This window comes from Xyrauchen texanus, chromosome 22 (assembly GCF_025860055.1).
Source record: "Xyrauchen texanus isolate HMW12.3.18 chromosome 22, RBS_HiC_50CHRs, whole genome shotgun sequence".
NCBI lineage: Eukaryota > Metazoa > Chordata > Actinopteri > Cypriniformes > Catostomidae > Xyrauchen > Xyrauchen texanus.
The window spans coordinates 38,541,119-38,565,505 of record NC_068297.1 but is presented as its reverse complement, the minus strand read 5'-3'; the positions used below and the strand labels follow the sequence as shown (position 1 = coordinate 38,565,505).

Here is a 24,387-nt window from a genome sequence, read left to right as displayed (position 1 = left end):
TCCAGCAGGATAATGCACCATGTCACAAAGCTCGAATCATTTCATATTGGTTTCTTGAACATGACAATGAGTTCACTGTACTAAAATGGCCCCCACAGTCACCAGATCTCAACCCAATCCGAGCATCTTTGGGATGTGGTGGAACGGGAGCTTCGTGCCCTGGATGTGCATCCCACAAATCTCCATCAACTGCAAGATGCTATCCTATCAATATGGGCCAACATTTCTAAAGAATGCTTTCAGCACCTTGTTGAATCAATGCCACGTAGAATTAAGGCAGTTCTGAAGGCGAAAGGGGGTCAAACACAGTATTAGTATGGTGTTCCTAATAATCCTTTAGGTGAGTGTATATATGTTTCGAACGGAGAACAAACACCATACTGAAGCTACTACATGGAAGAAAACATGGTGTTTAACAGCCAACCCAACAAGACGCAACATGCAAAATGCTGAATTGAGGCAAATTTATGGCCAAAATGATAGGGATGAGGGAAGTCACTAGAGGAGTAATCACAGGAGTACATCCTTCAATATTGATTGAGGAAATCAAAGTCAACTTAAAAGGCTAAACATATAATGTCATGCAAAGATAATAGGAGACAAGACAGTCTCTGTATAATGATACAGTTTCGAAGTCCATACCTAATTGGGTATTTTTAGGTAGGATGATCTAGCAGGTAAGGGAATACATAACACTGTCCTTAAGGTGCTTTAAATACCAGCGGATGGGACATGTCTGCAAAAGCAAACAAAGAAGTACAAAATGTGGCGGAGAACATAAATAATAGCAGTGTATGGGAATTGTAATACAATGCTGTAATTGTGGTGGGATGCACGGTGCTGCATACAGAAAATGTGAAGTGTAAAAACATGCAAGAGCTTTTTTTTTTTATTTACAAACTTCTTTCACGTTGTCATTATGGGGTATTGCTTTTAGAATTTTTAGGAAAATAATGAATTTAATAAATTTTGGAATAAGGCTGTAACATAACAAAATGTGGAAAAAGTGAAGCTAATATATACTGTATACTAACTGATATACACATGATTTTGAAATCACTAAATAATATGAAAATTGATATGGGTCATTCTACAGGAGTGGTGCAAAATGCTGTCCCCTGCATATATATATATATATATATATATATATATATATATATATATATATATATATATATATATATATATTATATTTAATATAATAATATTTAATATTATAAAATATATTTATATAATATTTAAAAGGGCATATATTGGCAACTGACACATATTTAGAAAAGTCAAGTTGACTTCTAACAGAGGCAATAGAATTAATTTACTTAATAGCTTTACAGATCTTTAAAAATAGTGGTTTATATGTTATTTTCTATTGCGTGGTGCATGTCTCCCTATCTAACCCTGAAAAATACTAAAAAATTAAACACCTAAATTATTTTTAATATTTTTTTAAACACTTAAACATAATGCACCTTGTCAAGTCCTACTAATATTTAGTTGTCATAAGTTTTCTACCTTTAAAAAAAAACATGTATTTAGAGTGAAAAATTTGTTGTCAATTGTTTTATTTTTTTTTTTTTGTTGTTGTTGTTGTCAATACTGATACAAACACAAAAAGTCCCTCTAGACTGAAGCAAAACTTGACAACACCCCAAACTATGTGACCAGGAAGACAAATTATGCAATTTCTTCTCCTTGGACCATATCGTGAGTAGATGTATTTTAACATTTTGAAATAATATTGTTGTAAAGTCAGAAAACATGATGTGTTTTTAAAAAGTGCCATTACCGAACGTATTGTTAGTTTTATAAAACACAAAATGTGACATTTGTAAAAATTACATGAGTTTTTTGTGACTTTCCTCTGTTCATATGAGTAATGTCTAGAATTCTACTGTGCTGACATTTTAATATAAGGGGAAGATTAGCTTGAATTGTCAAATGTGAAACAGTCAATACCAAAAAAAAAATGTCTTTCAGATTTTATTTTTAAAAATGTACTTAATTTATACACATAATACATACACTCACCGAGCACTTTATTAGGAAGACTTGTACTCCTACTTTTTCATGTGATTATCTAATCAGCCAATCATGTGGCAGCAGTACAATGAATACAATGCCTAAAATCATACAGATATGGGTCAGGAACTTCAGTTAATGTTCACATTAACCATCAAAATGGAGAAAAATTTGATCTCATTGATTTTGACCATGGCATGATTTTTGGTGCAAGACAGGCTGGGAATTTCTGTATCCTACTGGGACACACAAAACTCTCCAGAGTTTACTCAGAATGGTGCCAAAACAAAAACATAAATCATCAAGTGAATGGCAGTTCTGTGGACAGAAATGCCTTGTTGATGAGCAAGGTCAACAGAGAATGTCCAGACTGGTTTTAGCTGATAGAAAGGGCAAGGCTACAGTAACTCAGATAACCACTCTGTAGGTGTGAGCAGAATAGCATCTTACGTGCTAACACTTCGAACCTTGAGGTGATTGGGCTAGAACAGCAGAATAATTAGTCTGATACTTAATTAAGACCATAATGTTCCTAAAAAATTGCTTAGTGAGTGTAAATCTATGTACATTATGTTTTTACTTGTAGACTGATACAGGCGGATAGACACAAGGGATGAAAATGTGCCCAAGAGTACAGCTGTGTGAAGGATCAGGGATGACCCCATAAGCTATCAACAATTAACTTACAAACCGAGGGGAAAAAAAGACAAAAGTAAAAGGGAACATTAAAAAAAACGTGCCAGCACACATAGGAGTGTATAGTAATGAGATTGTAGAATAGATGACATTAAAAAATGAACATGATCTATATACAGATTGATTCAGGGCGAGGATAAATTAAATCAATGAATGGCAGATGAAATTGGACTCTCATACAGGAAGAGTTTATAATATATAACCATCAGTTAAACACATACTGTGTCTCGTTTCGAAGGCTCCGTGATAAATGGATTGCGTCCCTTGAAGGCTGCAGTATACTGAGCGTCCTCTTTAAAACAATGCCTCGTTTAAAAGAGACGGCCTTCGCAGGACGAAAGGAAACGGAACGTATCATGGTTGCTATGACAGCACGACACTATTTAACAAGCGCGAGCACTTTGAGTGAGAAGGGAACAAAGTCCCTTAAGAAACGAATGTATGAGGTACATTTTAGGAGAGTTATAAAGATGTAGAGAGAAACGAACACGTGTACTTTTAGTCTAATACTTTATTTTAATTATATTTTCATATAATTATAAATATGATATACTCTGCACCCGTCTACGGGGGTATTTCAACTTGGGAATTTACACTTGCGTTTGAACATATTTACGGGCAAATTTGTGTGTTTTTTTGTGTTTTCCCACTAAGGAAACATCTCGTGCATTCCCCGAATTCCCGTGAAAGAATGTACATACTGTAGGCCTACATAGTGAATGTAAGTGTTATGTTATGTGCGACCAGTAGATGGCGCCAATAGGTTATGCTATGTAATCTTACCTCTGAGTCAGCCTTGTGGAGCAGTACCTCCTGTTCTATGTGCACTGTGGTTGTGCTGTTGGTGTGTTTTAACACCAGGGAATAAAGTACCAAGTTAATTACACACTGTTGTATCATATCGTGTCTGCACAAGAAATGTTACACATACAAAAATATTTTAGCCTATTTTTAGGACTTATGCATTTCAATTTCATCATAAAATGACATCAAACTGAATTCTGTTGTTTAAGAAATTGAATTAAACTTAAAATATTTAGTTTTTTACTCAATTCAATTAGCTGGAATTTTGTTATGAAATCGAAATTTGTAACTCTGATTTATTTTTATTATTATTATTATTGAGTGTGTAGAAAAGAGGAGGTTTTATCTAGATTGCAATTTGGGAATACAGGATACCCAAAAAAAAATAATTCTCATCATTTTCTCACCCTCATGCCATCCCAGATGTGTATGACTTTCTTTCTTCTGCAGAAAACAAATTAAGATTTTTAGAAGAATATCTCAGCTCTGTAGTTCCATACAATGCAAGTGACTGGGTACTAACATTTTGAAGCTCTATAAGGCACATCAAACCAGCATAAAAGTAATCTATACAAATCAATTTGTTAAATCTATGTCTTTAGAAGTTAAATGATAGGTGTAGGTGAGAAACAGACCACTATTTGAGTCCTTTCTTACTTTAAATTCTCCTTCCTAAACAGTAAGTGGCAATATGCCCGAAGATTGTAAATCACCAAAAACACAAGAAGAAGAATGTGAAAGTGGAGATATACAGTAAAAAAAGGATTTAAGTGTTGATCTGTTTCTCCCCCACACCTATCATATCGCTTCAGAAGACATTGATTTAACCTCTCAGGTCATATGGACATATTACCTTTTATGCTGTATTTCTGTGCTTTTGGAACTTCAGAATTTTGGTCACCATCCACTTGTATTATGGACTTACAGACTTACTGAGATATTTTTCTAAAATAATTTTTGACTTTTGCAGAATAAAGAAAAGCCATACACATTTGGGATGAATTATGAGAGAATTTACATTTTGGGGTGAACAATTAAATGCATCTTTTACATGCAACATGATACCGGTTGGTGTTGTTTTGGTGGAGAAATGGAAGTGGTAGAGCATGAGACAACGAAGAAGATAAGAAATTGATATTAGAGACAGGTTTATAAGATATGGTAAACCAAAGAGTAGCCTCAGAATGAGTTTTTTGGTTGACATAGGGTTAGATGAACACTTATGATGGCAGGTATTATAGAAATAATTTACATTGTTTTAACGCATATTGCACACACATGATTGACAGTCATGTGGTGTGGACTAGGACCGACTAGGACGGTATGGGAATTGTTAAGGCCTGCTATTGTTTTCTGTAACAATTGTCTAAAAACGCTAATATCCTAAAAAAGAAGTAGGCTACCCACGGAGACTTGAATAATTACGACACTGTGAAAAACAGGATATTATTACTTATAATACATAATATATAATTGTATTGTTACTTATGTGCAACGAAAGCTCTACTTAGTGCTTCGGGAATCCCAGCCCAAATATGTTTCTTACTCGACGTATTTTAAGCATAGATTAAATGCTAGAGTAAATTCATACTTAAAGTATCAAATAAGACAATTATTTCACGTGTTCAGAATTCTATAGTTAACATTCCTCAGAAATGGCGTCAGTGTAGTCGTGGCCGAGTGGTTAAGGCGATGGACTAGAAATCCATTGGGGTCTCCCCGCGCAGGTTCGAATCCTGCCGACTACGATGCTTTTACGTTATTCGCTTTTTAATCTATTGATATTTCTTAAAAATAAAAACAGATATGTCCAGATATCTATAACAATCGAAATAAACCATGTTTGTTTAGCATGTTTAGCTTTTCAAGCAGCTAGTATGGGAAAAAACGCAAACATAACTGTTGAACTCGTGACTTTATTACGTCATATGGGATTTCAAATTCCTGATTTCAATCTCTTCGTGTCACTTCTAAGCAATTTCACAAGACTAGGACCGTCGCTGCTTGTGTACACGTTAAACAATGCCAGATGGACTTATCACAAACAGGTAAATCGTCTGAAAACGTCAAAGGTTTCATTGTGTTTCGCTTAACATAGAATGCGATTCTTGCTATCTATGCTAGTTTCAGAATTGCATGTTTACATTTCAAACTGACGGTTGACTGTGTGACGCTTAAATAAACTTCGATTATAATCAACGAAGCCGTCTTCTCTGCATGCTCGCAATGTTTGTTTATTTTACTGAGTGTTCTAGTTTGTAGTGTAAATACATTATTAAGAGTCAGTGAACGGATTCAATATGTAATTTATGGGAGCAGGTAGAATTTGCCTTTACAACACTTTTTGTTTTTACTCATTTATAATAATAATACACGTTTGAAGCTTGGACATTTTGCCTCAAACGTCTTTGACATGTCAGCAGTCATCATTACCAATTTCAGGTAAATTTAACTTAATCAGTTCGGATATAGAGTATGTGCACTATACTATACTAGTATGCTGTACTAAACTAGAATTGGCTTTACTTGCAAACAGCATTTAAACATCAGACGACATTTAAACAGCAGGCAATATACATTTAAATAGAAACTACATATTTTAATAAACTTTAAATCCTTCCTTTTTTAAATCAACAACATCTGTGAAATACTTCCCTCTACCCTCCATCCACATGTTATTCTCATTGATAACAGCCAAATATGCTCTGTGCTTTCTTCACCTCACAATTTCAGCCAAACAGGCACTTGAGCAATATTACTGCTGTCTTGAAGACAAGTGTTATATGGATAGTATGCATACAGGAAAAGTGCAGCTTTTTTATTTTATTTTTAAAATTTCTACCAAGTTAGATCCTGGGCCAAAAATGCCCCTGAAATTCAAAATGTGGGAGCAAGTAATGCTGTTTCTGTTTTATTTATATAGATCACATCTGATATCGTTCTTAATATTCTCTTCTAAGCCTAGTTATACACATGATCACATAAAAATGGTGTTGATTTTTTCATTTTTTGGACAGGAGGTAAGATCATCTGAATCTTAATATTCAAATTGTGAATGTATTTGAACTGATTTAAGTATATGAATAAAAGGATGACCAAAAAATGTCCCTAAAAAAATCAAATCCAGAGGGCCCCTTTATTGAAAAGTTAATTTCTGACACTGGTCAGATCTGAAAAGAATTCATGTTCGTAAGTCGAGATAACGATTTAAAATAATGATTTGATGGAATTAAAATCATGACCTTAAAACCAAAAACTACATTAGGAAGGCATTTTTACTTTAACACGCTCAACAAATATATGTGTGTGTAAACTATTGCTGTTACTTTCAAATATTGTGGGAGGAAGGAGAGAATTGTCGAGCATGTGCACATATGAGTGCATTGTTACACGCCCTAAGATCATTCCAAACTCATATGACTTTATTTCTTACACAGAACACAAAATGAAAGAATGATCAAGGGCAGTTGATAGTGACTCACTTTAAAGCTGAATTATTCTCGTTGGCGTTAAATTTATCCCTGCTATTTTCCTTTATTCCCTACAGAAACCGCAGTAAACAGATGAACTGTGAAATGATTTAAATTGGTCTTTAGCTCTAAAGTAATCTTTTCATAGTTATAACAATTATGCAGTGTTATTGCTAATGTGTACTGTTACACTAATATAGATTTTGTAGTATTTTAAAATTGATTTATAGTTATGAATAAACAATTCACACAAATCCAAAATGTTTACCCTTAAATACATACCCCGGGTTTGTAGTCACCCTGACCTCATTTTACCTCCTTTACCTCATCCATTTTTTTTTTATGGAGGTACAGTATGCTGCCACCTCTTTAGTATTCCTCAACCCTTTTCTTATGAATTGTCTAACAATAAAAACATGCCAAAATTGCAAAAAAAAAAAGAATTATGAAATTATTTAATTGCCAAAAGTGTATTTAATACTGTCACTATATATATATATATATATATATATATATATATATATATATATATACATACCCTTCAATAAATCATATTTTATGATTATTTCATATCTATATAAGTTTAATATCACAGGATATCTATTTCTTTGTTTATTACAAGGTAAATGAGTGCCATGTTCATACAAAAGACTACTATATCATGTCGATTTTCTGTACAATAATGGTGAATTATCAGAATCCCACATACATGTACACATAAATATTACACATGTTATTTGTTCCTCAAGGAGGCGATGTTTCGGTAATTGGCTTGATTTGCATTTGACATTGTTATTTGATGAAGCAGGAAGTGAACTATAGCAAGTTTAACACATGAACAGGATGATTTGGCTACCGGTAATTACATTTTAGGTGTGTTACTGCAATTGTGTAATTTGTGCATCAATTTAGACTCAATAAGTGCCTGAGAAAATACAAATGTGTAATTTTGTGTTATGTGAAGCTCAATGTGTGTTTGAAAGCCCAGTTGCATCTCATGAAATTTCAGTGTGGAAGTAATGAATCCCGTTATATATGACAACGGTTATGAAACGAGATTTTGTACTTTTTTTCTACATATTTATTTCTTTTTAAAATAGGCCATTGCAGAATGAGTCCACTGGAATTGATCTGCACGTGCCACTGTATCAGGAGGTCAGAGGATCGATGATTACAGGACATGTGGAATATCAGATTGTTGTTGTGACCCGCCTTGCTGCTTTCAAGTCTGCAAAACACAAACCAGGAGATGTTGTGCAGTTTGTTGTAGGTGACTTAATTTATTACAGTTGAAGTCAATAGTTTACATACACTTAGGTTGACGTCATTAAAACTCTTTTTTTTTTTCAACCACTCCAAAGATTTCACATTAGGAAACTATAGTTTTGGCAAGTCGTTTGGGACATTTACTTTGTGCGTGAGACAAGTCATTTTTCTAGCAATAGATTACAGACAGATTGACAATATTACAATTCCAGTCGGTCAGAAGTTTACATGCACTAATTTAACTGTGCCTTTAAGCTACTTGGAAAATTCCAGAAAATGATGTCAAGCCTGTAGGCAATTAGCTTCTGATAGGCAAATTGGAGGTGTACATGTGGATGTATTTTAAGGCCTACCTTTAAACTTTACCTGACACAATGTGAAAATTTAAGAGAAATCAGTCAAGACCTCAGAAAAAAATTGTGGACCTCCACAATTCTGGTTCATCCTTGGGAGCAATTTCCAAATGCCTGAAGGTACCACATTAATCTGTACAAACAATAGTGCGCAAGTATAAAGAGATAAACCACAGTAAAACAAGTTCTATATCAACATAACCTGAAAGGCTGCTCAGCAAGGAAGAAGACCGCTCCAAAACCACCATAAAAAAAAACAGACTACAGTTTGCAAGTCCACATGGGGACAAAGATCTTACTTATTGGAGAAATGTCCTCTGGTCTGCTGAAACAAAAGTGTAACTGGTTGTCCATAATGACCATTGTTATGTTTGGAGAAAAACGAGTGAGGGGTCTAGCAAATGGACAATGACCCCAAGCATCCTCCAAATTTATGGCAAATTGACTTAAGGACAACAAAGTCAAGGTATTGAAGAGGCCATCACAAAGCCCTGACCTTAGTCCGATAGAAAATTTGAGGGCAGAACTGAAAAAGCGTGTGCCAGCAAGATGGCCTACAAACCTGACTCAGATACACCAGTTCTGCCTGGAGGAATGGGCCAAAATTCCAGCAACTTCTTGTGGAAGGCTACCCGAAATGTTTGACCTAAGTTAAACAATTTAAAGGCAATGCTACCAAATACAAACAAAGTTTATGTAAACTTCTGACCCACCGGGAATGTGATGAAAGAAATAAAAGCTGAAATAAATAATTCTCTCTACTATTATTCTGACATTTCACATTCTTAAAATATAGTGATCCTAACTGACCTAAGACAGGGAATGTTTTCTACAATTAAATGTCAGGAATAGTTAAAAACTGAGTTTAAAATCTAGTTGGCTAAGGTGTGTGTAAACTTATGACTTCAACTGAATTTTATTGTTGCGAAAGATTCTGGAACAGTACATGCCTGATCATCATGAGCTAGTTTTTATACCTGAGATTTAGTACAAGTTTAACTGGGTAAAATGCTTGTGTTGGAAGAAATGAGACCACAATAGTTATATTATAGTCTTGCTTAAACCTTACAGGTTAGTATAAAAAGCACTTCACATTATTTTTTTAATGTACTAAGGACAAAAGGATATTTAATCATCACTTTTTTCAAAGGGCGCTGCAGATATATAAACATCAAAAACCATTGGTCTGGTTTGGTCTTAGAAATTGAGGTGTCAGTTTGCACAATGCAGAGATCACAAAGATCTCTTAAAGTGCTCAGAAAGTCAGTCAAAGATTATGAGTCCGGAAGGACTTTTATGGCCATTTGCAAGCCATTTTGTTTTCAATCACTCCACAGTCTGGAAGACAGAAGTGTACAGTCAGCCCCTTCAACTATACAAAGAAGGGGTGACAAAAATGGGGATGGAAAATAAAAAACATTCTTTCCCCCTTTTATTTAGGGGGGTGTTACTCTACGCTCTGAATGGAGCCAATTTAGGGAATAATGTATTAAGCATTTAAAAAAAAGTTATTTGAATGTGAAAAACGGAAACATACATTAAAATGCTCTCTTTTCAGGTACAATTAATACTGGAAAGATTTATTTAAACTACAAATCTTCGTTTTAAAGTGTTGTTTTTAGGAGTTTTTTTTTAACTTTTAAAGTTTTTATTTTCTTTTTCCCCAGACCCTAATAGATAATTGACCCTATTATGAAATGGATGTGTGGATATGAAAATTGGTTCTGGCATCTGTGAATAGTTATTTGCTAGATAGTGTAAGCGATAGATGCAGATTTGTTGCTGTAAAAAAGAAAAGTGTAAACTTAAATACTTTTTTTGAACTTAGGTTACTATTCTGGCTCCATAGGCCTGTACTTTCACAGCGCTACAGAGAAGGGAACTATTAGTGTTCCCCTAATAGAGCGCAACAGTACCTGCCCACTTATTCAGCCATCTGGGTTCAGAAGTATTTTCCCCAAAAATTTCTTCCATAGAATTTTCATAAAATTTTTCATAAGCCATAAACTAAACCAACCAGCTCTGAGCTGAATCATAACATTACTAACTTTATTTTGAGGCAAAAAATTATTTGAACAACAGACAAAAAGACAAAGGTACAAGGCCTTAACTTCTTTCTTACAGTCTTTCATGAGGGCACAGACTACAATCCCATGAAGCATTGCTAATGATTTAATTGAATAAAAATATATATAAAATATAAAACTATTGATTTTAGATTGTTGATTATAAGTATAGAAACAATATATTTTAAGTTTATTGCAAAATATTCTGAAATGTACTAAAAGATAAGTAGTTTAAGGGTGAAGAGACACTGACTCGATTACATTACTCACAGTGTGTCATGGGAGTGGGCGGTCGCTGTGGGGCACATTTCGCGGGGGTGCTCCGATTTGTGAAGTTTTCTCTACCGTATCATGGGTAATGTAATTGTTTACCATGAATTCTGTTTTCAATCATGATTGTTAAACAATGAAGTTGAATGTATTTTTACTTTTGGAACCAGACTTTTACACTCTATTGTGGTGAACAGTTAACATGCCCCAGCTAAAGACAGCTAGTAGTCGTTCTCCATGGAGTATTTTACGGGAATGTATCCAAATTACACACATTGTTTTATAAACATTATTTTCTTCAAACAAACAGAATAATTGCATAAATGCATAAATCTTAAAAATAGGCTAAAATATTTTTCAGTGAAAGTTGCTTAAAGAATGATTTGATGATTATTTGTAACAAATAATGTAATAGTATTTTTTTTTCCTACAGGTCTCCAAGAAGTACAGTGAACTTGATGAGTTTTACCACAGCCTGATGACTAGATATCCTAGCATCACTCTGCCTTTAATGCCTCGCAAAGCCCTGTTTGTGGGTGAGACAGATCTCCGTGAGCGTAGGGTGGCTTTTGACGAGCTTGTCAAATTCATTTCCAAACACCCAATGCTGGCTAACTGTTCAGAGTTACTGGAGTTTTTAGGTTGGTCAGAATGATGTAATGTTGCTTTAAGCGATGCTAGTGGACTTATTAGCCTTTTATTTTGTATAGTTTTTATTTTATAACTACTTCTGTATATACTATAGATAGTATTTGTGTTCTCTTTGATGCTTGTAGGAGCAAAGACAACACTTTCTGATATTAAAACCACTAATAAGCCTGAAAATGCGGAGGAAGATGGCCTGGATTTTTTTGGACGAGATGAACCATCCAACCTTGGGTCAGTGTCACACACAAAAAGTGTAAAACCACCTCAGCCACCTGAAGAGGAGGAATTATTCGACCCATTAGGCAGTGAGCGGTAGGTGCCTTCAACTCCAGTATTCTGACATTAACAAACAAATGGAAAAGAAAAATAAACTTTTTTTTCATTTTCTGACAATTGCTTTTTATTGAACTAGTCTGATTTGAATGCCTCACAAACTTCAAGATAACGTGATACAAAAATGACTTTTGATATTATAGTTAAGGCATTTGTGTCTTTACAGTTGTTGAGATAATGGCAGGATTGATAATCTTATGATTTAAGACAGGATTGAATTTCCAATAGCTTTCCATCAAATAAAATAATCTTCATGTCACAGACCTGAAATTGTAATGTCTTACTATTAAGGAAAAGAAAGACCTATATCCTCCAAAAGTGTGGTGTGCTCCCTCAGATATTTGACCATGATCAACACAACTTCCAAAATTAATAAAAAAATTAAAGGTATACCAATATATCGGTTTTACGATTAATCTTGCCAATAGTTACTTTATGGAACTATCTGTTATCGGCAAAAATCCATGGCCCTTCATAGTAAGGAAAAACATTGTTTTATCATTCTATAAATCAATGTTAAAGAACTATCGGCCGATTAATCTGTTCTCAGCCTTTTCCACCACCTTAGGCAAAATCCACTACCGGACGACCTCTAAAATGAATAGATAAATAAAATCTGAAATAATCTTAATTTGGTCAGTCCGATCGAGTCACATCTTCCACAGATCTTTATTTTTAAATGATCATCTTCTAGCCACCCTTCTGCCATATTGGTATGCAGGAGCGGAGTAACAATCTGAAACTTTATATTTTTTGCATGCGTTAACATATGCCATATGCATTAAAGATAAATATATATATTTTATATGATTTATTACATGAACCAAGATTAAATGCTGTAAAATATTGTTCATTGTTTGTTCATGTTAAAACACAGCCTTATGTACCGATTAATTGTATAAATGTTATTATTGCACTGATTCACTGTGTAAACGGCAATCAAATAATGCTGTTCAGCAGTGCTGTTTGTGGCCACTAGTGTTATCAATAGCTTACCCTAGAAGTATTGTAATGTACTGTTCCCTTTCTCTTGATCATGTTGTCTTCACTCATGAATGTAATTTCAGTGCAAATAAAAAGCTCTAGTATTTGGAACAAAGGTCACATTGAGCTATTATTCATTATCTTTATAGGGCCTAATTTGGGTATGAGCTGGGTAACTCCACTTTCTGCATTGTATGATTGTGTGACTTCATCTTAGGTGTAAGAAACACATGAATCCTAGGAATGTGTCCCCAGTGGTCAAGTCTGTCCCTATACCCAAACCCAAAACACTGTTTGATGAGGAGGATGACCCAGACAAGGGACTATTTACACCTGAAGTAAAGGGTAATTGTTACATTTTCTACTTTTTAACACTACTCCGGTAACTTGATTGCAAAATATTATTGTTTAGTACTAAAAACATATGCATGTACAGTGCATCTGGAAAGTATTCACAGCGCTTCACTTATTCCACATTTTATTATGTTACAGCCTTATTCCTAAATGGATTAAATTCATTATTTTCCAAAAAAATTCTACAAACAATACCCCCATAATGACAACGTGAAAGAAGTTTGTTTGAAATCTTTGCAAATTTATAAAAAAAATAAAAATAAAAATCACATGTACATAAGTGTTCACAGCTTTTGCTCAATACTTTGTTGAAGCACCTTTGTCACCAATTACAGCCTCAAGTCTTTTTGTGTATGATGCTACAAGCTTGGCACACCTATTTTTGGGCAGTTTCTCCCATTCAACTTTGCAGGACCTCTCAAGCTCCATCAGGTTGGATGGGGAGCGTCGGTGCACAGCCATTTTCAGATCTGTCCAGAGATGTTCAATTGGGTTCAAGTCTGGGCTCTGGCTGGGCCACTCAAGGAAATTCACAGAGTTGTCCAGTAGCCACTCCTTTGTTATCTTGGCTGTGTGCTTGGGGTCGTTGTCATGTTGGAAGATGAACCTTCGCCCCAGAGCGCTCTGCATTCATCTTTCCCTTGATCATGACTAGTCTCCAAGTTCCTGCCACTGAAAAACATCCCCACAGCATGATGCTGCCACCACCACGCTTCACTGTAGGGATGGTATTGGCCGGGTGATGAGCGGTGCCTGGTTTCCTCCAGACATGACACTTGCCATTCAGGCCAAAGAGTTCAATCATTGTTTCATCAGACCAGAGAAATTTGTTTCTCATGGTCAGACTCCTTCAGGTGCCTTTTGGCAAACTCCAGGCGGACTGTCATGTGCCTTTTACTGAGGAGTGGATTCCGTCTGGCCACTCTACCATACAGGCCTGATTGGTGGAGTGCTGCAGAGATGGTTGTTCTTCTGGAAGGTTCTCCTCTCTCCACAAAGAAATGCTGGAGCTCTGTCAGAGTGACCATCGGGTTCTTGGTCACCTCCCTGACTAAGGCCCTTCTCCCCCGATCGCTCAGTTTGGCCAAGCGGCCAGCTCTAGGAAGAGTCCTGGTAGTTCCAAACTTCTTCCGTTTATGGATGATAGAGGCCACTTTGCTCATTGGGACCTTCAATGCTGCAGACATTTTTCTGTACCCTTCCCCAGATCTGTGCCTCGATACAATCCTGTCTCAGAGGTCCACAGACAATTTCTTGGACTTCATGGCTTGGTTTGTGCTCTGACATTCACTGTTAACTGTGGGACCTTATATAGACAGGTGTGTACCTTTCCAAATCATGTCCAATCAACTGAATTTACCACAGGTGGACTCCAATCAAGTTGTAGAAACATCTCAAGGATGATCAGTGGAAACAGGATGCACCGGAGCTCAATTTTGAGTGTCATGGCAAAGACTGTGAATACTCATGTACATGTGATTTTTGTTGTTTTATATTTGTAACAAATTTCCAAGATTTCTTCTTTCACATTGTCATTATGGGGTATTGTTTGTAGAATTGAGGAAAATAATGAATTTAATCCATTTTGGAATAAGGCTGTAACATAACAAAATGTGGAAAAAGTGAAGAGCTGTGAATACTTTCCAGATGCACTGTATATAGAGTCAAAAATATATCAAGTCAAGTCAGTTTTATTTGCATAGTGCCTTATTGCCCCTAGTGCGCCTGTGGCAAGTAAAAAAGTATTTAGACAAACTGTTGAAACGAACAAGTCATCATAATAATTATCATTTAAAGAAAGCAACAAATTACATTTATTTTCTTTCTTTGTTTAGATTTTTGTCAAGCTTGTCATACTTGGGATGTCTCGATACCATTTAAAAAAAGAGATTTAACTATGTGTACAGATATGTCCTCTGGTACTCACCCATACGATACAAGACCATGCCTTCTCTGAATTATACATATCAACAGTTTTTCAATTTGATCAAAATTGTTTCTAAATAAATGAATTCATTAAAATTTAATCAAATGAAAACAATGAATTTTCAACATCATATTGGATTCGTTTTATCAAATGAAGTGCTTTTATACAGAAGTCCCCTCCATTTCTGTGTGTTTTTGGCACCTGCCCACACATTCACAAATGCTCAAATTTGAAGTGCAAACTATATATATTTATCTCATTTAGTCACAGCCTTTGTGGTTAAATAATCACAAGAACATAATGTGATTTTAATTTGCTTGCAGAGTGTATAAGGGATGACATATGTACGTCAGATGATATTGGTTTTTGGTACTAGAGCATTTATATGAGCATGAGTACGAGTACCTGAATGCGGTATTGGACCATCCTTACAATATACCAAAAAAGTGGTAGTGCCAGTCTTGCCATCTGGGGGTAAAGTGCCACATGTCGCTCCGACACTGTATTATGTTTTGGCTTCCGTTAAACACAAAGCTGATATTGTTCTTAGGTTTCTACTTTTAATTTTAAAACATGGTCAATACAGCTTGTGTGCTTTAATCCAAGTCTCTCAAGCATAAAATAGCTTTGTGTAAAGAAAAAGACCAACATTTAAACCATTATTCAATAAAAAAAACTTCATCTGGAGCTCACAAATCACATCTGTGCTTGTGTTCCGTTCAAAAAGGGCAGCTTTGGACACGTTATGCCAAGTTTGACCCCGTTTATGCACTACTGACACAAAGCATTAAAAAAAAAAAAAAAAAAAAGTACCTCAAATGAGATTTGAGTGCTAATAACATAAGGTTTAGTACAAAATTACAGAATTTTCATATTGGGGTGAAATGTTCCTTTAGGACTGACCAACATTTAGAGTATGGGGTTGCTACCTCTAACAACTAATGTCTCTTTTGTGTCTTATTTTCCCCACAGCTGATATGAGGCTATTTGAGGACCCACACTTTGGAAGGACTGACATTTTGATGTGTTCAAATGCCAGTAACAACAGCATTCCGTCTAATAATACTAAAATTGACGAAGATATAGATGAGCTTTTCAGGTAGGATTTCAGTTAATTATTGCTATTTCTTACAAGTTTTAAATACTCATCGCATAGCCATGAAGATTAAAGAACACACAGGTAAATAATTTGAAAAAGCATACAGTGGCCCCAAAATGTATTTCAACACTGAAGCCACACTAAAAAAAATGTATTAATATACATTTATACATTTCTTTAAGTATGAGAACTCAATTACAGACGTTTTGACTCCTGGAAGTTGCGTAAAGCTAGACAACCAGACCTAATGATTTTTAGTCCGCTCTTGACATGCAAACTGTTCTCACAGTGAAGTCGGAAACAGTAGGTTGACCTTTTGTTTAGCTGAAATTATTCTGGGCTTACCGAAATGCGAAACACTACCCCCAGTGGCCAAAGCAGTAAGTTTTGTTGGGCTTATGGGCACGTGTGAGCTCCATTTTCCAAGTGTAATGTCCATGGAGGGGTGCCAAAAGTGAGTTGTGAAGCAAGTTATTTTCAGCTGCACAGTCTGTACAGTGAAGAGGAAGACATGTTTATAAACTGTATCCTTCTACCCAAACCCCTAATCAAAACTTAACACGTGCAACCTCTGAATTGCACACATCACTGATTATGCGCTCAAGATTACTTCTTGGTTTCAATGCGAGATTTGAACCGGGGTCTTCCATGCTGGTGATGCAACATGCTTCTGGTTGTGCCACAGGGGAAGATGAACACACTGCAGCCGATGCAGAAATGTCTGATATGAGATGCCTCTTGTCGGTGAGTCATAATGTGGCCAATCCTAGGGTACTGGAACTCTTGGAAACAACATGCCGACTTCCCATGTGATTATGTGGGAACTGTATGTTTTAATAAACTGGTTCAAAAAATGTTAAAGGATTATTCTGCATTCAATGCAAGTTAAAGGGTTCGTTCACCCCAGAAATGAAAATTCTCTCATCATTTACTCAGCCTCATGACATCCCAGATGTGTACTGTAATATTTAAGTACTTTTTCCTTCTTCAGTTGTTGGTGATTTACATTCTTTGTGCATATCACCGCCTACTGGGCAAGGAGGAGAATTTATTACAAAGAATTACTTAAATATTGATCTGTTTCTCACCCACACCTATCATATCGTGTCTGCACATATGGATTTAACCACTGGAGTCAAATGGATTACATTTATACTCCCTTTATTTTGGCACCCATTCACTTGCATTGTGAGGACCTACACTGCTATGATATTCTTCTACAAATATTTATTTCTGAGTGAACTATCACTTCAAGCTCAATCAACTGCATTTGTGGCATAATGTTGATTGGCAAAAAAATTATTTAGACTCCTCATCCATCATTTTCTTTAAAAAAAATAAAAATAAAAAAAAATCTGGGTTACAGTGAGGCATTTACATTGGAAAAGAATTAAGTCCAATCCGTAAATGCTAAAATATTAACAGTTTCAAAAGTATAGCCACAAGACGTAAACAATAAGCGTGTTAACATGATTATGTGTGATAAAACCACTTTTCTGTGTAAAGTTATGTCCAATTTTTCATTTCATGACGGCATAATGCCATGAACCCAATAAACCTAAAATGACTGTAAAACCAACTATTTACAGCTCAAATAATCCACAAGTTTAAACAGAAGAATTAATGCAAGTGCTTTTATAAAATTATAAGTTTCACATTTCTGCCTTTTTAACCCCTTCAAAAATCAGGCCCCATTGGCTTCACTATAATATAGTTTTTTGCTTTATTTAAAGAAATGAGGGACGAGTCTAAATAAATATTTGTGCTAATCAGTGTTATGTCACAAGCAGGGTGCAAATTACAGGGGGGTTTGACCCCCTAATCAAGGCTTGATACCCCCCGAAGGATGTCAAAGCAGGGGGGCATATTATAGTAATATGAAGCTTTATTTTTAAATATGCACAATTCTATAGCTCTGCTTGATTTTAAATGAAAGTGGTTCAAGTGAATGCATTGAAAAAAAAACCTGCTCATTCAGGGACACGCATTCATTCCACATATGCACCGATCGCATCGAATGTATGTGTCTAAAATGTTTGTGCAAAGTTCAGTTGAATGATAAAGTTTACCCTCTTCATCTTAATGCTGATGATTGTAATGTATGAAGCAAGTAAGCTGTCTGCTGATATAATAAAAAATAACCACAAATCTATCAACAAAGCTGAAATAAAAGCTTGCATTTTACATCGTTTGCTCAAAATCATCATTGGCCGGTAGAAGAAAAAAAATAAAGAAACAAAACTGTTCTATTTGAAATGAAAATAAGATTCTGCCCTCATGTCATACCAAATAACATTATTAAGAATAATGAATAAAATAAATCTTCTTTTTCTATTTTAAATATCCTGATGGTGGCGTTCTAAGACAAAAGCACTAGGTTTGATCCAAGAAAAAGTTCAATTAAGCTCTATAATGATAGCTAATTATAGCAACAAGGGGTGATATTTGCACATAAATGCATCCTCCTTTTTGTACTGATATTTAATCACCAGTGAAGACAACATGAGCAGGAGAATGAGAACAGTTTTTTAATATACAATGAAGAAAAGTTAGTTTAGGAGTAGATGAGAAAGTAAATATTTAAATTTAGGTAGTCTATCCATGGAAGTATTGTTTGATTAATGTTTATTAACTCTATCGGTAACTCATTACAATATGGTTGTGGGATACATTAACAATAAACAATTAATTAAAATGAAAAATGTAATAAAAAAAATTACACCATTTCATCATGGTTTGTCAATTTGTACATTACTAGTTTTTTATATTAAACAGTATTAGTAATGTTTTCATTCATTACGTCATTAAGAACTAACATGAACTAACAATGAAAAATATTGGATGTGGGCTATAAATTAACATTAACCAAGATGAAAAAATTTGTGAAAAATTATTCAAGAAATATTAAGAAAATATTGTTATTTCTTAAACCTAATTTGGAATGTAGTAAATTTGACATGTGCATGTGTATATAACCTTAGCGTAAAGTGTATCATTAAATCATGATCCCCAACATCAACACAACCTCAACACCACTGCATCCTAGAATGAGATTTATTTTTCCTCTTTAGGGTGGAAGTCGATTTGGACAAACTCCTGACCGTCAGCAAGACGGTCAAACGTAGACCAGATACTGCTCCGAAACCCAAACCCGAAGTGAAAGGAAAGTCGTCCCCTGTGACCCATACTACTGGGCTGCAGCAGAGCAGAGCTGAAGCTATGGATCAGATGGATATCCTCCAGTACATCCAGCAAAATGACATGCCAGCCAGTGAGGATTTGGATCTTTTTTAGCACTTATGTTCTGGAACATACCAGCTCAGTGACACCAGCATGACTCAACAGAAACACTCAATGAATGTTGTCTAAGAACCCTTGCCTTGCACTTTACATCCAGAAAGACAAAAATGTGTTGAGCTCCCAACACATTTTTCAGTTGTCATTTATCAAGGTGTCTGTCCTTTTGACATCCTCAAGGTGCCTTAACATAAAATACCTTTGGACCAACATGGAGTAAGAAAGCATTTTGATGTGGTTAGAAATACAGATTACTGGATAGACATGCATGTGTTTATAAGAAGTAAAGACTTCAATAAAATTAACATTCTAACATCTACTTAACATCTTGAAGAAACACAAGAAATGTTACCGATAGGCTTGCATTCTTAAAGCATTAAAATGATTAGCCAAAATCTTTGAATCGCTCTGTACTGATCGCAAATGTTATCAAGCAATGCCAGATGGTGATTTCAACAATGTGGCCTGCATTTGTGTACCACACTACTTGAATTACATAATACCTTTTTCAACAAATCATTTTGATGTTTTAGCACTACTTTTGACATTTACACAGTCATTAATTATGACTTTACGGAATTTTCAATGCATTTGTCACAAATATCACCTTAAATGTACAGTCTGAATTGCAAAAAAGTTGAGACTGTATGGAAAATGTTAATAAAAACAAAAAGGAGTGACTTGTAATTTCTATTCACTCTGGGCTATATTGAAAGCACTCATATTATAAGATGTTTTATCTTGTGAATTTTTTAAAATAATTTTTGTTATATACACTTATTTCAAATCAGATGATTGCAACACAATTCAAAGAAGTTGGGTCAGTTGAGTGTTTGGCACTGTGTAACATTACCATTTCTTCTAATTACACTCGTTAAGCATTTGGGCACAGAAGACATTGTGGCCCTGTTTCCACCTTGTATTAAGATACGTCTCGGGTGATCTGATCACATGTGGTCAGATGAGACATCACAGTTTACACCTGGTCACTTAAATGTGTCTCCTGTGACCACTTGTGGGATTTGGAAGGGAAGATCTGTTTCATGTCAGTGTGTTACTGCATGATAATGAACTGTGGCAAAGTCAGAAAAGACAATGAAAGTGGAAAAAAAACTTGATGCACGCCATTTCTCCCAGATGCATCTGAAATTTAATCTAAGCACAAAAATTAACATTTCGAGCAGAATTGTCCATTTATTTTAGTGTATTACCTGTATTAACCTGAGCTGCAGATGTTCGTGCATCTCATAAGTGTCCCTGCATGTTGATTTCAGACACACTGAAGAAGATCTGTGAAGTTATTATCCTTGTGTGTATATATACGCTCTCTTAATTTTTCAGATCAGACGATTAACTCCTTTTAAAACTCTTGTAACCGGCAAAGATTAAAATCTTGTGTTAGTTCAGTGGTTCATTGACAGGTGAGGGGTGGTGCTTCGCTGCTGCCAGGACAGATTAGCGTTTACACCTCAAATGTGATGCGGTTTGGGGGGGGGTTATTTGATCTGAAAACATTTTAGACCCTTTTAGAGCTGTATTTGGTGCTGACCACATGTGATCCGATCACCAAAAATGCATCTTAATAACAGTTTGAAACGGTCTATTTTGTTAATTTTAGCAAGTGGAATTTTCCCCATTTATCCATTATGCAGGTTCTCAGCAAAGCAATTGAACTGTGCATTAATTTGTTGTGTTTTGCGCTTCATAATGCACTCCATACACCGGTTGGAGACAGGTCAGGACTTTTACTCTTTGACCCAGAGAACACGACGGCTGTTTGTTCCCAAAACTATTTGAAATGGAGCACAAAACATTCCACCGTTCTACTTTTCATCTCAGATGAGACCGAGCTCAGAGAAGTTGGCAGCGCTTCTGGACAGTGTTGATGTATGGCTTCTGCTTTGCATAATAAAGCCTTAACTTGTATCTGTGGATGCAGCAGCGAATGCTGTTGAATGACAAAGGTTTAGCAAAATATTCCTGAACCCATGTCATGATATACATTACAGATAATTGACGGTTTTTAGACCATGAGGGATCGATGATCATGCTTACTCAGAAGTGGCAACGCTGCGAAGGCCCCATACATTTGCGCACGCTGAAGAAATGTATAATGGATGAATGGGTGAATATTCTGCTTGCTAAAAACACTTGTGTATTCAGTGCCCAAACACTTAATAAGTGTTATTAGAAGAAATGATGATGTCACATAGTGGTAAACACTCGACAGTCCCAACTTTTTTGGAGCGTGTTGCAATCCTGATTTGAAATGAGGGTATATTTATAAATGAATATGTATATTCATAAGGTGAAACATCACATATTTCTTTGTTCATCAAATTCATAAAAATGTTTAAAGCTGCTGTTCTTTCAATATAGCACAGGGTTATTAGAATTAGCAAGACACTTGTTTTTGTGTTTCATTGTATCAACTTTTTCATAATTTATGTATTTAATTTTTGAATAATGAAACTTTATATAATAGTGTATTTTTGTCCCTCCTTTTGTGCTTGTACAACATTAAATGTCTTTATATATTCTATAATATTAGAAATGTATTGTGAAAAAATGGCACTACTGTGTTGATCACATGCTTTGATTATTCACTCGTTTACCTTCATTCAAGCATATTTACAACAAAAACAAGATGTATACAACATTATAAGATGTATATTCCAGTGCCTTCACACATTTCACTATAAAAATGTATTCCCTTTCTAAATGGCTTATTTTCAACTGCGCTGTTTTGTATAGACATGAAGACTTGCCTCTGGAGTTGTTAAAAAATTCAGCCTGTCATTTCACCACCCAGACACTAGAATGCACATTTACCTGAAATTTGTGACCCTTGTTCTCTGGCTTTACACAAACCTTAAAGTCATGGACATGTCCACTGTTATTTCCCATGAAATAAGATTCAGTTTAAAAGAAACTGCTAAACAATTAGCTTGAACGATCAATACTAATGTAAACAATTATACAACCCACCGAAGGGACTATCTATACCCCTCACAGCCTTATTTTCATTTCCAGCAAATCAAATAAATATGGCACTACTGCGAATAAGGTCTATACCCAGAGTTTGAACAAATAGTTTGTGTTCTATCGTTCCATTGAAATAATAGAAGTTCTAATCATGCCCCGTGTTATCTTGAAGCTATTTATTATAAATAGTTGTGTACGGGTTACCACTTAGGTTCCAAATGGTTTGGTACAAAAAACAAACAAAAGAAAAAACCATTAGATTGTTTTCTCTTTGTTTATGGCTTTTACATGTCCTGTGGCAATAAAAATGCATTTTTGTGTTGTCAGGACAACAACATTTACTTTCCTTTTACACCCTATGCTTTTACATTATATCAAAGACATTCTAAAAAATATTTTTAACAAGGCTGTTTACATTGCAAGCGGTGCATTACAGTCACTTCTGGTGTAAACCGAGTAAAGAAGGTTTTCTTTAGATTCTCCTCTAAACCTTTCACAGCAGTGATGGACTGGACTAGAAGGTTTAATTTAGCATGCAAGGGAGGAAGTGGTTCATTCTGAATGGATCTGAATGGCTGCATGACAAATAAGCTGTGAAGCTTAGGAACAAAATCAACCATTAATAACTGGAAATGGCCCAGACTGCATTGGACACTGCCTCAGTCAATAAAACAGCCACTGTTTCATAGTTTCTACTTTTTAAGCAATACAGAATTTCTTACACATTTAATTTAAAAAAAAAATCTAAAGACTGGCAAAGCTGTCAAAATGCCTGTGCCACTATGTTACTGCAACTACTAGAAACCAATCTTTTAAATTAACATATGAGTGCTTTGTGATGAGAATATGATGAAAGATGTTTTAAATGTCTGTTGCACAATGTTTTTTAGGAATAGTTCACACATAAAAAAAAATTATTCTGTAATAATTTACTCACTATAGTGTAGGCATTATATATACATACATACACAGATCAACAACATTAAAACCACCGCCTAAAATTGTGTAGGTCCCCATTGTGCCACCAAAGCAGCACCAACCCTCATCTCAGAATAGCAGAACATTTTTTCTTCCCATTCCGATGGTTGATGTGAACATTAACTGAAGCTCCTGACCTGTATCTGCATGATGTTATGCACTGCATTGCTGCCACATGACAAAAGTCTCTAGAATTTACTCAGAATGGTGCAAAAACATCCAGTGAGTGGCAGTTCTGTGGATGGAAACGCCTTGTTGATAAAAGAGGTCAACAGAGAATGGCCAGACTTGTTCGAACTGACAAAGTAGGTAACTCAGATAACCACTATATATAATAGCATCTCAGCTGTTTTGGCAGCTGAGGGGGACCTACACAATATTAGGCAGGTGGTTTTAATGGTGTGGCTGATCAGTGTATCTATATATATTTTAACATTTTCTTTATACAATACTCCAATATTTTCTGTAGATATTAGTTATAAGCAATTAAACACAATATATATGGGTATTTCCCAGATAGCACAACTACATCTCTAAGATGTCTGTTCAAGAGCTTTTCTTCTGGAAAGAGAATTCAAATCTGGTAAGCATCTTAAAAAGATCAGATTTACAAGCATTCTAAATCATAAACATCTCAAAGACATCTCATGAATATCTTATTGACATCCGAGAGGAAACATCTTATAAATGTATTGTAAATTAGCAAAAATGTAATATATGCCTCCCAGATATAAAAACACATCAAACAGATGTCTGGGTTATGTATGTGTGCTGTTAGGGTTTTGTACTTTCCAAAAAAAAAAAAAGGTATTCTTTTCTAATGAATGCCTCTGATAAC

General features: G+C 35.2%; 1 protein-coding gene and 1 non-coding gene across 2 annotated transcripts; both read left to right on the top strand.

The window, feature by feature from the left end:
* The first annotated feature begins 5,185 nt into the window (after positions 1-5,185).
* trnas-aga (transfer RNA serine (anticodon AGA)) lies at positions 5,186-5,267 on the top strand. The gene has a single exon. It is a non-coding gene; the product is annotated as a tRNA-Ser (tRNA).
* A 164-nt stretch (positions 5,268-5,431) lies between these two features.
* On the top strand, positions 5,432-23,002 carry hs1bp3 (HCLS1 binding protein 3). The gene is made up of 7 exons (XM_052154146.1): positions 5,432-5,567; positions 8,090-8,255; positions 11,378-11,585; positions 11,721-11,904; positions 13,127-13,254; positions 16,163-16,289; positions 19,361-23,002. The coding sequence occupies exons 1-7, from the start codon at positions 5,542-5,544 to the stop codon at positions 19,581-19,583; spliced, it is 1,062 nt and encodes a 353-aa protein (XP_052010106.1). The 5' UTR covers positions 5,432-5,541; the 3' UTR covers positions 19,584-23,002.
* The last annotated feature ends 1,385 nt before the right edge of the window (positions 23,003-24,387 follow it).